This window comes from Prionailurus viverrinus, chromosome B3 (assembly GCF_022837055.1).
Source record: "Prionailurus viverrinus isolate Anna chromosome B3, UM_Priviv_1.0, whole genome shotgun sequence".
Taxonomy (NCBI): Eukaryota; Metazoa; Chordata; class Mammalia; order Carnivora; family Felidae; genus Prionailurus; species Prionailurus viverrinus.
The window spans coordinates 3,086,305-3,103,417 of NC_062566.1; the positions used below are offsets into that span (position 1 = coordinate 3,086,305).

A 17,113-nucleotide genomic window follows, 5' to 3' on the forward strand; every position below is an offset into this window, starting at 1 on the left:
ATGGGTTGTGTGGTTGGGCTAATTAATACCCCTTTCCTAGAATTTCTCAGGGGAAGGCCTACCTAGGAACCCACGATGCAGAAAAATAGTAGCAATGCTAACTTATGTTCATTAATCACTTCGCAGCTCACGGGTCCCCCGCTGTTGTCACTCATCTGCGGGCTGCCCTGAGAACATCATCCCGACATTTTTGCCGAGGTTGAACCCCCACCTTTAAGTGAAGGTGGATGGAGGAATTTATCCACTCTCCCACGTTTGTGGTCCTGCCAGAGGTCTGGCAAGTCATCTGTGAGCCCGTTCCTCTCGGGCACCAAGTGAACCTCCTTTAGAATTAGAAGGTCTTACTTTGTGACTCAAAGAAGAACCCATTTTCCACTGGGGGTAGAGGTGCATTTGACTCTCAGGAAAGCTTTGGCCGTGTGAAAAGTCGCTGAGTGTTTGTTTCTCCTTGCCCCCGTAAGAAGTGCCCCGGCAGCTAGTCAGTGGGTGGACAGGAAGCTTGGCTTCAGCTCAGAGAAGCTGGATAAGGCAGCCTCCAGTGGAAGGAGGGGCATATTTTTTTTATGTCCTGTCCCATGGTGCCCTTCCAGCTTTCCTCTGCCTGGGGATGTAGCCATCGGATGGGAGGTTTCTGTTGTGGTATGTGTTGTTTACTGAAGTAATTAAAATATGCAAAGTGTTCCCCGTCCCCCATTTTGAGCTTCTTCCCCAGCTACTTCTGGCATTTTCAGTTGGCAGTTAATAAAACAAAAGGGGGGCCCAAAGGCCCGAGTCTCCCTCCAGCTAGAATGATTAATTTGGAGTAGTTTGGAAGTCTCAGATTTTACCTCTAGCTATAGCCGTGCCTTTCTGGCTGATCTGTTCAACCTGCAGGAAGCACTGTGACTGGGGGGCCAGTGAATGCTTCGTTAAGGGCGCAGGGCGGGTGGAGGGAGGGGGCAGGAAGGGGGCAAGGGTCTGGTTTGTTTATTATCACTGCACACAACCAGAAGCCACTTCTCTTTCCTCGGGGTAAGCACACATTGAAAGAGCTATAGCGAAGGACACTTGGAATTCACTTCCTCACCCGGCCTAAGTGTTTCCTACCACCAGACACCTCCATCTGCCTGCACACACAGAAGTACACAGCCCGTTACCTCACAGAGGACGCTTCTTGAGAATATTTATCAGAGAACAGTGCCCGAGCATCACCGCACCAATTGTGGCTGCCGCTTCTTGCCAACATGTATTGAGGCCTGCCACATCCTGGGTACGATGCTAAATGCTTTACGTGAAGTGTTTTATTTAATCCACGCGGTCTGTTTAATCCACCCGGAGGTAAACGGCAGATGTTCAAGAGATGGGGAAGCTGAGGATCAGAGAGGTTAGCTGAGTTCCCGCAGTGACATGGCCGTGAATTTGTGGCTGTGTGTCTGACTCTGTATCATGATGCCATTGTGCCTCTACTGGAAGATCTGCTTCGGGACGGGCTGCCTTCTGTTCCTACTATGGGGACCTGCTTCTGCACGTATCACCTCCTCTAATGGGGCATCTTGCCCTTGCCTTGAACAGGGTGTGCAAGGTGTGGTTTGCCAGGGGGCTTCAGGCCTTGCCTCAGTTTACCTCTCCACTGGCCCAGGCATACAGCCACCTGCCTCCTTCCAACCTGTGGCCCAGGGAGATTAGAGATACGCAAACCAGTCATACACCCGGAGTTATCACAGTGGGGGATCGGGGGTGGGGGCGGGCACAGCTGGCAAAACCTCTTTTAGACACAGTTAAGAAGCAGCCCCTAATGGTGACAGGTGCCACACCAGTGCAGAAGTCCCTGTCATTGTAGGGAGTAATGCTACATGTTAATGCTGGTCAAGAGTTGTTTTACCCTGCTAACTAGGCTTTAGGCACAGTCTCTGGTCCACACAGATTCTCTCAGAGGTAAATGGAAATCAAGAGCAGCAAATGGAGGCTGGTTTAAGCTGTCTGCTTCTCGGGCAGCTGACTTGGGGCCCCAGCCGTGGTTGTGCAGGCGCGTCCTCCCGTGATCTAAGCACGCCGTCTGTATGACCGCCTTTCCAAACGGCAGGTCAGTGTGCCAGGCTGCTGGAATCTTGGAGTCAGAAACAAAAAGTTTTCAATTAAGCAAGCCAACCAGTCTAGCTTCTCATCTGGAGCTAAGAGGTGGGCACCCCGCCTGGGCTAATTTAGAGATGAGACCTCACTGGCTAGCACGGGAGAATATTTTGTCACTTATTCGAAAGGGTCTTTCTCTCATAGTGCCATTGGCACACGTCAGCTGTGTTCACCACCGCACTCGGAGGGAAGGCGCAGGGTCAGAAGATGATGTCATAGAACCAGAACCAGGGTCGAAGAATTCAGTGCGTCATCTTAAGGCTGACGGGTATCCAATCGATCGGAAGTATTTTATTGTCACTAACGTCGCTGAGAAGTTGGCTGGAGAAGACAGTTTGCAGCTCAGTATGCCGTTTGAGGAAAAAGATCCTGTCTCATTCTTTGCCTTTTTAAATTCAAATCATCTTAGTTTTCCTTCTTTTTCCTGCCATGAGGCATCACACATAGGAGAAACACAGTCGTTGAGCTCCGGCCATAGAATATTCTAACCTGCCCAGTCTTGTCCACTCTGAGACTAGCGTTAGCTGCTCTTCTTGGGTTTTCCCTGCTTTTGTGGACAGCTAAGTATTCCGAGGATCTAGGTTGGCAGCCCCCCCCCCCCCCCGATCCTGGAAATGTGTTCCCAGCACTTGCAGGTGGAATTGTCTCGAACCCGCAAAACCCATAATGAGAAGAATTAACCTTTAGCTTGGCCTCTGCCTACCATGGACTTTCTGACACTCCATTCCTGAGCCAATTTCCTTATCCATAGTCCAGGAGTGGTGTCTCATTGTCGTAAGGGCCCCTGGGCAGAATGTCCAAGTTTCTGGAATAGAGGGAAGTGCTATACAATAGCCATAAGCACTGAGAAATTAGCATCTTTCAAGGAAGGTCTGGGTTAGTGGTGCCTGGGTGTCTCAGTCCATTGAGCACCGGCTTCGGCTCGGGTCATGACCTCGCAGTTTGTGTGTTCGAACCCTGCATTGGGCTCTGTGCTGACAGTTCAGAACCTGGAGCCTGCTCTGGATTCTGTGTCTCCCTCTCTCTCTGCCCCTTCCCTGCTGGTGCTCTCTCTCAAAAAAAAAAAATAAACATTTTTTTTTTAAAAAGGAAGGTTTAGGTTAAAAGTAATACATATGTGCATGTGTACAGAAAAACTGCATGCTTGTTTCATTTAATATCTCATTTAATTTCTGTACATGTTCTATATAGTTTGTTATTTTACATTTAAGAAAGGTGAGTCTTCCAGGGATTAAATAAGTTCCCTAAGGTTGCTTAGCGAGTCAGAGGCATCAGCTAAGTTATTTATACATTATCCCCTTTGTCCCTTCGGATCATCTGTTTCCTTATCCTATATGCACATTTTCAATATCAGTTATCATATTTTTTAGATTTTTTTTTTCTGGCATTGAATATTGAATATTCTGGTCTTACCTGGAAGTGATTTTATGTTTGCTAAATAAATCTGAGTCTAAATCAAAACCTTGGTAGTGCAGCCTGTGCTGAACAGGGTAAATTAAAACTCTAGATTTATCACAAGAAGGCTCTAATTTCCTATTTTCCTTTACCTATGAACATGTAGCAAGCACTTGGGGTTTGAATGGATCAGTCTAGATCCAGTGTGATCCATGCATCTGAGCCGAAGTGAGACCTCCAGCTTTGTTCAGTGAATTGAGCTCTTTTCACAACGTGTCTATGGTTTGTTTCCACTGGAAGATTTGAGAGCAGCCAGGAGGCTCCACGTCTAGGCATCTGTAAAAGAAAATAAGGGCCAAGTTATTTTTCAACCTACATCTTTGGACTCGCACCGACTGCTCCATAAAAAAATATATTGCTTGGGGGCAATAAAGGACAGTGAGGTCTCTGACTGAGTGCCAGCATTTAGACAGGATTTAGAAAGGGGAAAACAAAAGGGGAAGTTATAGAAGGTATGTGTTCCGGGGACTTCCATCTGAGAACTTGCTTCTGGCAGACACAACTCTAGGTAAGAGACTTGGGGAGAATCACAATGGGCCTATTTATCCTCTAGGCTCACACTGCTAAACAGCTTGGCTCTTAAACTCCTTGTATTTTTGGAAGACTCTGAGGGTTTTTCCTAATCCTGGGGCTAGCGGCTCAGTCTGAAACAGCCATTCCACTGAGATTCTGCTAAATGGATGCTTTTTGCATAAACTGTCACAAAGCCCTGCTCAGAGGGAGCCGTCCTATAATGATGTCTTTGTGAGTTTTCTCTGTACCTTCCCTCCAGAGAATTCCAACTACCTCCTAGACCCAGGGCTGAGGTCTTCAGTTTGTGTCTATAGGAAGCGAGGTAATAGCATGTTCTACTGTATCAGGAAGAGGAGGGGAGGCAAAATGAAGGCAAACAAGCCTGCTGCATGAAGTCCGAAGTCTGATGTCACTATAGAAAATCTCAATCTCTTATGTAAATGTTTCACCATGGAATATCCATAACTCGGGTGACGCCACGGACAGACGTGCATTTGTGACAGCGCACACACATACCGTCAATTTAAATCAGATGACTATACAAATGGATACATCCCTAAGGCACTGCCCACACCACTGGGGAAACAGAGTGCTTAGTGACCCAAAGCTTAAGCACATCAGGATGGAAAGCAGGAAGCTATAGAACTGAAATGTAAACTTCATATCCGTGTATTTTTGATTTGCATGTCTTAATTAATATATGCTTTTCTCCAGGAACACGTTTACCTCGAAAACAAGAACAGCACTCTCTGGGACCTCCATTTCATTTACTCTTTTTAGTGACCTTGGGCGAGTCACTACCTCTCTTCCAGCCAAGGTTTTCATGCCTTGGGGGCAGGCTAAGTAATTTCCAAGCCCTTTTCCAGCTTTGTATGTTCCCGAGCTACAGCCCTAGCACGGACTCTCCTTTGGAGTTCTGGATTCTGATGAGTGTCGGATTTGGGGAGATGGAGTGGGTGAAGTTACAGGGTAGGGCTGTCCCCCAGAGAGCATCCTGGAAGGAATACAGGCTTTCACACCAAAGTGGCATGATTGGGGAATGTGCAGATGGGGCTGGGCCGAGGGGTGAAGAACTGGTTGAAAATACAGTATCTGTGATTCAAAATAGCCACGTGGGGAAAAAAGGGGAGAGGGGATCAGGGACAGGAGGAGGGTGGGCAGACAGGGGACATTCTGGAAGGGCAGAATGACATTTCTAAGGCTTTGGTGGCCCTACCACATCTGTGGGGAGGGAGCTATTAAGATAGCCCAGCTGTTGAGGGGTGGGGGGGGGAGGGGGGAGGGAGGAGCTGGTGGTGAGAAGCATTAATGCCTGGAAAGACAGTCGTGTTATTTTGAAGTTTTGAAGCTCCCGGCAGAGTTCATCGAGTGATTTAGAGTGAAACCGCTTATTTTGGCTGTCTGGGAGACAAGATACATGTGAAGAGGACATGGAGCCTTTCTTTTTACATTTAGGCCATTGGTTTCAGGAGGCGTCGAAGGGAGGTTTCACCAGCTTTGTGTGATCAGGGCACGGTCAACAGGCCTGTGTTTGTGTCTATGACTGTACCCGCCTGCGTGTGTATTGACACACACCTATGTTCATGTACACACCTGCCTTCTGGATGTATGGGTGTATGTATACGTATGCTGGATGTAGCTAATACTGGTGTGCGGCCTAGGTGTGTGAAAACCCCAGGCCCTCTGGAACAGGAGTGGCAATGATTCCAAAGATTGTAGTAGTGGCTGCTGGAAGCGTGTTCAAGGTGACTGCCAGCCTTGGCTGATGATTCGCTTGACACGCAGAACAAGGGGTAAGAGGCAGAGCCACTGAGGCAGATGGGAAACTAGGAGAACTTCCAGCGGATGGAGAACGCGTATGCTAAGCCTTTTGTTGCGCTTAGATCACGTGGAGATTCTTTTACGTGCTGAGACACGCAGTCAAGAAAAATAAAGTTGACTAAGTTAAAAAATAATGACACCCACGATGAATGGCAGTCTTTATGATGAAGCTATTTTGCCATTAACGCGCATCGCGAAGGCTTTACAGCTGTTCAGAAGGACGCTGTGCTTCTGATGGGCTTTGACAGATCTTGACTTGGCCCATTCAGATTAGTGATTATGGAGGAAGCTTGAATCCTTCCATTCGTTCCAGAAATATCGTGCCCTGTGAATCTGTGTTTGCTCACCTTTGCTGGGTCGTGGTTTCTTTATCGGGAATATATGGGTCACTTTGTCTCCTTTATAGCTTGTCAGAGTTGTGTGAGCATAGACGTTTTGAACTTCTAGGAGAGAAGCGGGCTTCTCTGTGGTCTTTGCAACCCACCAGTGGCCTCCTTTTCTGTGTAATTGGATGCAGAGACCTGGGGACCTTCCAGGGCTCAGCTGAGTTCCTCTTTAACCCAGAGCAGTGGGATCCCTCTGACCGCAGGGGAGTGGGTGTCTCTCTCTGGAAAAGAGCAGGATGATGGGAGAGGTGAACGACAGGAGACTAGCAGGAGACTACGTGTGTGTGTGTTGGGGGGGGGGGTGCATCCTGTCCTCAGGGGAACTGGAGTCTGAGAGTCTCTATCCTATCCGCTTTCCACACTTTCAGTCCGGCTACTCCTGGCCCCCAGGCAGGGTGGGGAATGAGGGCCAAGGACTTAAAGAAGTGGGGCTGGGGCTTTTAGGCAGCCCCCCAGCTGGAGGTGAGGTGCTGCTCTTGTTACACACTTTTGCATTCCCTCCCCTTACACTGCTGGCCGGGGTGGGTGGGATAGCGACTTGAGGAAAGATCAGATTGAATCAGAGACAAGACTTCAAATGTCGTATCACTAGAGGCTCAGTCTCTAGACCTGTGGTCTTCAGATTTGATGTCCCTAAAAGAATCTTGAAAAGTCACCTGTGCACTCCCCCTGCACGTTTTAAGTTGCTATATAAAATCTGCAACATGATTTTAAATAGTTGCGAAGGATGCCATTTCCAGAATATTGTAAATATTGACATTGAAAAAAATACATCACTCCTGTAATGTATCTAATGAACTTTAAATACCAGAGCAATTTGACACATTATCTATTAAACACACGAACAAGTGCATAAGCAGTCAGTTTTACATGGCTCCTTTTTCTTCCTGAATTTATGTTTTCATCCCAGTTACCCTACCAGATTTTATCCTTATGTGTTATATTTTTATGCACGAAAGCCTTTTATTGGCCACTCTGTCATAATTTAGTGTGACGAAAATATGTATGAAGTTTTAAATTTAATTTTTAATGTCCAATAACCATTAGTTTCTAGATATTAAGAGTTTTTGGATTGAGTTATCATTACAATTATTAGCAATACACGGAAGTAGGCAGCAGATCGAAATAATGTACATATATCACAACTTTGATGAATATGAAAGATAAGAAGTATAATATTCTTGGAAATGCATCTCTTACATTTTTCCAGTAGCCTATAATGCATATTATTTATTGCTAAAGTAAGGAAGGTTCAGGATCAATTCTACTTCTGTTTTTTATATATGTCAATATAAGAACTGAGAAATGTTATTTACAGTAAACAAATAGAGAAAAAGGAAGGAGTTTTGTTATTGTAATGTGACTCAATTCTTTGAACTATTATCTGGCTATTTGCCTAAAATCTCATATTGGTCTCTTATCAAAATTTCTTTTAAATCTCCCCTTAGCTCATAATTCTTTTAGGTCTGTCCGTCTTCAATTGTTTGAAAAGAATTGGAAACTACTCGATGTGCAAAAGGATTTATTTTCCAGCCACTAGAGACATTCATTTTCAGCACCTGTACCAATATTTCATAGCGTTTATTTGTTTGTACTCTGTAGGTTTTCTCCCCTGAGATTTAGAACGAGTGAGAGATTGGTGTTTCCTTTGGAGAGTGGCAGGTGTGTGCGTGTGTGCGTGTGTGTGTGCACAATTGGGAAAAGGGTTTGCTGGGCCACAGAGGCTTCTCAGTCAATGTTAGAAAAAATCCATATGGGAGTTTAGGATCTGCAGAATCCTTCAAAATGATTCTTGCCTGGGTACCCACTGGAAAAACTTTACTTGTCTCCAAAATCATGTGGATCCTGGATGAAACCACCTGTTACACTGAATGGGAATTCTAGACTGTTCTTCTTTAGTGGGGGGAACAGTCACCCAAGATATATGTAAAATGTGCACTTCCCTATTGACACTAACAAAAAGGTGGAAAAACCCAAGTCCTATCTATAGGGGACTGACTGTGGCATGGTCATGCTAGGAGGAGTCTTACATAGCTAGAAAAGGAACAAGGGAATCCCAGCAACAAACAAACAAACAAACAAACAAAAACAAAACAAAAAAGCAAAGTACACAACAGGTACTTTGAGAGTGAGTATCTAAGAGAGTGAGGAAAATGGAAAATGGATGTAATATGTATTTTCTGATGTTAAAAGAAGAATGAACTAAAAGCAAACAAGATGTTGTTACCTATAGGAAAGAGGAGATCAGAATGGGGAGAGAGAATAGAGAGGTATTAGACTCAAATTTCATTTACCTTGTTTATTGGTTTTGACCTTGAAACCATCATTATAAACATTTACATTTTAAGGATTAAAGCAATTCTTAAAAGTACAAAGCAAAGTGAAACAAACAAACCTAACTGCATTAAGTATGTTACATGTATTTTATATATGAACATGTATTAGGATAAAGCAAATAAATAATATTACTGACATAGGAATCAAGATTTTCAGCATAAGAAAAAATATAGATATAAAATCGAAAAGGTTAAATAAAAGCTCTGTAATCCTAAATTTGAGTTGGAAAAATCAATATGAACTCATGACGCATTTTCTTTTAATAGAAAAGTTTTTTTCTAGCGACTTCCAATATAGACACCTAGAAATAATGAGCAACTCAACCCAATAGCAATGACCACACTCCTGGCGTCCATAGTGTAGTCTGTAAATTCCATTGTCCGCCAGAAGAATCCAGGGATTCTTGGAGAAATGGCTTATTCTAGGGCTGGGGCAGCAAATGTACAATATGAGCCTACAATATTTTCTTTAAAAATTTTGATGTTGATTTATTTTTGAGAGAGAGAGAGACCGAGTGTGAGCAGGGCAGGGGCAGAGAGAGGGAGACACAGAATTCATAGCAGGCTCCAGGCTCTGAGATGTCAGCACAGAGTCCGATGCGGGGGCTCGAACCCACGAACCGTGAGATCATGACCTGAGCTGAAGCGGACGCTCAACCGACTGAGCCACCCAGACGCCCGGAGCCTCCAATAGTATTTAATGTCAGAAGCAAGGCCCCGGGGTATGCGAGAGGCACCAACATTAAGAGGCTGCCACTGGCCAAAGATGGAACAGTAAGCATCAAAAAGAGCAATCATAATAAACTGAGACTCTTCATCGGGTTAAAAGACACCCCCGTCGACACACTTACAGCCACACCCCCCCCAACATGAGTCGAATTTCATGCTTCCCAGAATCAAGCCAAACCTCTTGTTGGTCACCTTTGGAGGATGCTAGGGAACGAATTCATTATTCTGAGTGCTGATAAATAAAGGGAAAGAACTGAACATTTCCTAAACGAAGTGTTATCAGTATAACCAAATAGTTAATGAGGGAGCTTTTTTATTTATAGAAGATGCCCAGCTGATACATGCAGAGGGAATGCTAGAACTCCACGCTTTTGTAGCCCCTAATGAAATCATGGGTCCGGGCAGTAAGTAATCTTCAGTGCCTGCTTGTACCCTCGGGTGAAAGAGGACGTTACAGATGATCAGGCTGGCAACATGGGAATCCATGATAATGTAGGTGGTGGAAATGTCCTCTAAGGTAGTATAATCCAAATATCTCTAAGTACATATTTTCTTTCTAGAATCAGTTCTTGGAATCTTTGCCTTATTCCTGTACGTTTCCCGTTTCAAAGCTCAGCCTTCAGATCTTTAATGTATCTGATAGCTTGGATCATTAGCTAGTATTTCTCAGGCAGTGCCTAGGCAAGTTATATTATCTTCATCTGTGAAAAGGGAGGAATAGGGAATTCTATCATATAGGAAGGGAGAGAGGATTAAATGAGGGATGAATGGCTGGTACTCAGTGTGTATTAATTGATATTACTGATATGAAGATTATTATTTCAGCCTATCGCTTGTCGGGATAGGTTTTACCATGGGAATACTTGTCAGCTTTTTTAAGTTTGTGTATTTATTTTGAGAGAGAGACAGCGTGAGTTGGGGAAGGGCAGAGAGAGAGAGGGAGAGAGAAACTCCCAAGCAGACTCCAGGCTGCCAGCATAGAGTCCTATGTGGGGCTTGAACTCGTGAAACTGAGATCATGATCTGAGCTGAAACCAAAAGTCAGACTGACTGAGCCACCCAGGCACCCCTGTGAATAAATATAAATATATATCTATATCATATTTATATTCATATATATTTATGAATAAATATAAATATATATTTTTTAATTATTTTTTCATCAGCGAAGGATTTAACCACTACCTTTCCCAGACTAGATTTCTCCAGCATGGGAGAAGGATGTAGATAGTCCTGGGGGAAAAATCAGTATCGGCCAGGTAAATCTTTATGGGGAATATCGAAACCAGGAAATTAGGTTTGTTATGCTGTTCTCAAGCATGTAAGGACACACACAGTGAACAATCATTGCACTTTATGTGTATACTTTTGGATTTAATGATACTCGGCGGGTTTTTACATACATGATCTCACTGGAAGCAGGGGATGTTTCACTCCTGTGTTGAAGATGAGGACGTTGAAACTCAGAGGTTGAGTGCTTGTCTAAGGTCACATCACAACCCAGGGCTTCTGACTTCCAATTTATTGCTCTTTTTGTTATGTTACTGGCCTCTTGAAATATTTTAGTTCACTTCCAGAGGAATGCCTTATAAATTTCTCTCACGTTGGTGGTAAAAATCTTGATACAATTTTTCTTCGTGAAGTCCCTGCAGCCAATTAATACTCTTCTAATACTTTTATTCCCAAACACTTAAGCTCATCAGAGTTTACATCAGCACACTTGAATTCCTCCCTGTTTGTAAATTGGGAGATTTCAGTCTGGAACACCTCTTCTGGATTGTGTATAAAATCATTAAATGAAGCAAACAATCAGCATCAATTTGAAGGAATCCATTACTTAAAAATTTGCATCAAAAGGGATGTTTCTGTATTCCTGACTTTTTTTTTTCCATCAAGAAACCAGGTAAAATAAACCATTCCACAAGATTCTATCGCAGACATAATTTTTCTTTAAAAGAACATCACCTTCTAGGGGCACCTGGGTGGCTCAGTCAGTTGAGCATCCGACTTCAGCTTAGGTCATGATCTCATGGTTCATGGGTTCGAGTCCCGCGTCACGCTCTGTGCTGACGGCTCGGAGCCTGGAGCCTGCTTCAGATTCTGTGTTTCCTTCTCTCTCTGCCCCTCCCCTGCTTGCACTGCGTCTCTCTATCTTTCAAAAACGAATAAATGTTAAAAAACATTAAAAAAAACCCACCTTTTGAATCAGAACTTATGTAAATTAGGTCTACTGGTTTTCCTTCATTCAGGTGTTTAGTTTTTCCTTTTATTATTTTTAAACATTTCAAATGGGATACATGATTGTGATCAAATTACAAGCAGTATAGAAATACATATAGTGAAAAAGTGGGATTTCTCTTTGGTCAGTGCTCACTCTCGCTTCCTTCTCTAGACTGTATTTCTGGATCATTTTCTATGCATTTACAGACTTACACATTATCCCCTTTTAATGTACTTGCTTATGTATGACACATTTTTACATAAATAAGAATGCTAATATATATATATACATATATATGTATATATATATATATATATATATATATATATATATATATATATAGTCTTGTGTTTTCCTTTAATGTATCCTAGACTTGTTTACACATCACTGCACATACTCTCCTATGTTCCTTTTAACCACTACATATCTATGTACAATGATGGGCAAATTGTTGCCCTTAAAAACGATGAAATAAAAATCCCCTTCAACCAATAGTTTTTGCTTATAGGACCAAGTATTTTTCTAAGGCTCCTTAGAGGTGAAATTACTGCCTTAAAAGCCACTCAACATCTGTAGTGTAGACAGATTCTGCCAAGCTGCCTGCGGACAAGGCTGCACCAAGTCTTAGCAGTGACCCTTGAGAATAACTCTATCCTCGTACCTTTTCAAGCACTAGATAGTTTCAATCTTTTCAATTTTTCCCATATAACATTCAAAAGTGTGTCTCTTTATTGTTTTAATTAACATCTCTTCATATGTCTGTGCTCATTTGTAACCCTTTTGTGGACCATCTGCCCTTATCCTTTGCTCATTTTTTTTTTTTTTGGTCAGGTTGCTGTTTTAAAACTAATTTAAAGGAACACTTTATAATATATGAATTTTAATCCTTTGTTACATATATTGTGAATATTTTCTCTGTCATTTGTCTTTTAACTATGCTTATTTTGTATTTTGCCATGAAAAAGTGTTTGGTTTTTATAAGTTGTATCACTAAATCTTATTTTTTATGGCTTCTTGAACATGTGTCATATTTAGGAAGGGCTTCTTCTCCTGAGTTGTAGATACTTTTCTAAGTTTTCTTCTAATATTATTATTGTTTTGTTTTTATGTTTAGCTCTTTAATCCATCTGGAAATGATTTTTGTATATGGTGTGAGGTAGGTATCTAAGTGTACTTTTCAAATGAATAGTTCATTGTCCCAACACTTTGACTACTAACCCATCATTTCATATATTAAATTCCAATATTATACATGGGTCTGCTTCTGGACCCTGTTTTGTTCCATTGATCAATGAAATTTGTCTATTTCTATGCTAATAACACCGTGTGTTCATTCCTGTAGTTTGATAATATGTTTTGCAATCCGATAGAGTAAATCTCCCTTGTTGTTCTATTTCAAGTGTATTTTAGCTTTTATCAAGTATTTATTCTTCTAGACAAATTTTGGTATCATCCTGTCAATTTCCATACATCATTCCATTGGGGGTTTTCATTTAGATTGTGTTGAATTTGCAGACTAATTTGAGGTAGGAATGAGAGATTTATGATATTGTCTTCCTATTCAAGGAAATGACATGTCTTTCCACATTTCAGATCTTCTTTTATGTTTTTCAGTACTTTTCTTTAAGTAGACTTTGTACATTTTCTGGTTAGGTTTATGCCTGGGAATTAAGCTTTTTTGTGCTATTAAGCAACTTATTTTCTATTAAATTTATTACTACGGGTATATGAGGGTAGTTTGATTTTGGTAGGTTCATTTTGTAAATGGGTAGCTTACGAAATCATGTAATGATTCGAATTGCTTTTTAATTAAATGCCTTGAATAATCTTACCATACGCATGCATTGGCAGCTTTGACTCTTCAGTGTTTCTGCCTTGCTTTTTTTCTTGCTTTATTGCATTGGCTGGGACCACCCGAATAGTATTGCATAAAATTAGTGACAGAAGATACTTTGTATGCTTCTAAAGTTTTATTAGTACATATAATATTTAGTAAGTTAAATAAAGGAAGTTACCTTCTATTACTAATGAATTTGGACATTTAATCAGGTAAATGTGTTGGAAATTTTTGGCATCTTTTGAAATTATGGCTTTTCTTTTATCTTTTAATTTAGTGATTAAACAGTAGACTTCTTAAGACTAAGGCATCCTTGCATTTCTATTATAAATCTTATTGAGTTATAATATGGAATTCTTGTAATATCTTGCTGATTCAATATAACATTATTCATATTTGGAGGCTATATTTATAACATAACTTTACACATATATAGATAAAATATCTATGTCTGTATTCATATATTTAAGGCTGTATGCTATGTTTGACTGATTGATTTTATCATCAGGAATATTCAAGTTACAGAAAATGAACTGGGAAAGTTTCTACTTTTTTATTTTTTATTTTTTTCTTTGGAAAAGTATAAATAGGATAAAAAATTTTAGAACTTACCCCAAAAAACCACTTGGTCCTTGTACATTTTTACTGCATAGAATTTTTACTATAATTGTAATTGTTTTGTGTTTAGATTCTCTACTTTTCTTTTTTTTTTTCACTAACCTTTTCTAGAAACTCAATTATGGCATCTATATTTCCAAATTTCTTGTAAGATTTTTAACATTTTACATTTGTCTTCTCTATAGCTCTTATTAACCTTGCCAAAGGTTTATATTATTTTGACAGAACTAGCAATTAATTGTAAAGATATAGTCTCCTTTTTACATTTTTCCCCCTTTTGGTTATTGTTGTACTTTGCCTTCTTTTATACAATTCCTCATTTTATCTTTGTTATTTATTTCCTCTTGCTTTCTATGATCATGTAGGTCTTTACTACTTTTGTTGTGGAATCACATTTTAAATTTTAATTTAATTATATTTTTAACTATTTTAAAAATAAGTGCTTAAATGCTGTATTTTTTAAAAATTACTTGAGCTATATTTCATAGGCTTCAATGAACACACACTTAATTGTTATCATAATAAATAATTTTACATTTAATTTTCAGTTATTCCATTATCAAATTGTTTTTTAATTGCCCAAAGAGAAACTTTTTAAAAAGTTATTCTTTTGTTGTTAATTCCTATTTGGTACAGAAAATGTTTCTTTTTTTTAAAATATATATTTCTTTTTTTCTTAATTTGTAAAAATGTTTTATTTATTTTTGAGACAGAGAGAGACAGAGCATGAGCAGGGGAGGGGCAGAGAGAGAGGGAGACACAGAATCTGAAGCAGGCTCCAGGCTCCGAGCTGTCAGCACAGAGCCGGATGCGGGGCTTGAACTCACAAACCATGAGATCGTGACCTGAGCTGAAGTCGGATGCCTAACCAACTGAGCCAGCCAGGCGCCCCTAACATATATTTCTTTATTTTTGAGAGCGAGAGAAAGAGAGAGCAGGGGAGGGGCAGAGAATCCCATGCAGGCTCCCTGCTGTCAGCACAGAGCCAGATGTGGGACTTGAACCCACGAACCATGAGATTATGACCTGAACTGAAATCAAGAGTTGGATGCTTAACTGAATGAGCCATCCAGGCACCCCATTTTTTTAATGTGTATTGTTTCTTATGTACTGTGTTTTTTCTTTTGGAATTTCAGATTTCTTTTGAGGTATAATATGTGATTGGTTTTATAAATTGTTTCAGATAATTGAAAATAATATTCCAGCTTTTTTAGGGAGGCAGAAAGACAATCATAATAGTCATATCTATCAATTAAAACTCATCTCCATTTTTTAATTTAAATTTTAGTTAGTTAACATACTCATCTGCATTTTTAAACGTATCTTCATTTATCTCGTCCTCTTGATCTATTTGTGAAAGAAGTGTTTTGATTTTCCATTATAATGGTAGTTTTGTCAGCTTCCTTTTGCTTATATCCTATTTTTACTCTTTGTACATTTTTGTTGCTATGTTACTTGGAGCCTAATAAGTCATAATTATCATAATGGTGAATTTTGCCATCTTGAAAGATGATATAAACTACTTTCTCTTTATTTAATTCTTGGCATTCTAAATTTTTTCCCACACATGTCTAATTTTCAATATTTTACATTTAAATATTGTATATTTAATATTCAATATTTTACATTTAATAATATATTGTGTGTATAGATTTAATATATTTTATATTATATTTTAATATTAGCATATTTAATATATATTCCTTTTTTCTTTTTACTGTATTTTTGCATTCTTTCATTTCTAATATTTTCTGTTACTTTCTTCTATGTATGTCTTTTCTAAATAACACACATCTTGATTTTTCAACATAATTTTTCTCTTATTTAAGAGGCAGTGCAACCCTTTTGTATTTAGTGTCTATAGCGGTATTATTTAAACTTCTTTTTCATTTTGTGCCACATCATTATCCCATTCCTCTTTTTTGTAGCCTTTTTGGTATCGGCCAGAGATTTTTGGTTCTTTTTTCTAACAACTGGTTTGAAAGCTGTATGTACTATTTCTATTCTTCTAAGAGCCACTTAAAAATTTTAGCAAGGAAATTTAAATTGAAACCGTTGTAATCAACAATTGATGACTGTCTACCTGCTCCCTTTCCCTCCCAAAAAGACAAAGCCTTTGTCAGGCTTTAATGATTTATCTTCCTACTCTTCTGTGTACTTATGTGAAATTATCTGGAGATTTCATTCCAGATAAGTACTGTTAATGGTAGCAATGGTAGTACTCTTAGCATGATTAGTATTATTATTTACTTTATGTCTCTATTTTACTAGAAGACTTTATTAGTCATTATATTACATTTTACTATCAGATTAGCAACCATTATTTAGATTTTTGTTTTTAATTTTAGAAAGTGAGAGACAATGAGAGCAGGGATGGGGCAGAGGGAGACGGAGAGAGAGAGAGAGAGAGAGAGACAGAGAGAGAGAGTGAGAGAATCTCAAGCAGTCTCCTGACACGGGCCTGGATCCCACGACCCCTGGGATCATGACCTGGGGTGAAATCAAGAGTCTGATGCTCAACCATCTGAGCCACCCAGGCTCCCCAAGCATTATTTAGATTTAAATTGCATTTTTTGTGTGTGTGACTTATTTGCTGTACTGTATTTGTTATGTTCCAAGTCATTGTCTAGTTTAGATTATTTTCCCCCTGTTTTTCTGGAATAATCCTCAATTAATTTTCTCATCTTTATTTTCTGAAAAACCAAGAGGGATCAACTTTCTGAGTCTTTTCTTGTCTGAAAGAAACACCCTCGTTTGTCTTTACACATGACACAGAGCTATCTTGGTTATAAAATCCCAGGTTGAAAATAGTGCCTGCAAATCCTTATAATCATTTATCTTCTAAAATATTTCAAGTAGATAAGGCAAACATCATTTTCCTCTTTAGACATACGAGTGCCCATTTTCCAATAAGTCATTCTTTCCTAAATGTCCATTATTGTTATACCTCCAACTGGCCCACTGTAAGAACAAGAAATTCTGATTAATAGTTCATCGGGACATTTATAGAGAGCTCTTTCTATCAATGGCAAGCACTTTTCTAACAACAAATTCTATGCATTAGCCAAAAGTCCCCGTTTCTGATGTT

General features: G+C 40.0%; 1 protein-coding gene across 8 annotated transcripts in view; it reads left to right on the forward strand.

The window, feature by feature from the left end:
• Positions 1-17,113, forward strand: part of NTRK3 (neurotrophic receptor tyrosine kinase 3) — a 551,343-nt gene that overhangs the window by 518,745 nt on the left and 15,485 nt on the right. Inside the window, exon 17 of one of the 8 annotated variants that reach the window (XM_047863610.1) lies at positions 12,685-12,726. The exons of the other annotated variants lie outside the window; for them this stretch is intronic. Coding sequence (XP_047719566.1) covers positions 12,685-12,726 — 42 coding nt within the window. The remainder of the gene's footprint in view (positions 1-12,684; positions 12,727-17,113) is intronic. 8 annotated transcript variants of the gene reach the window in all.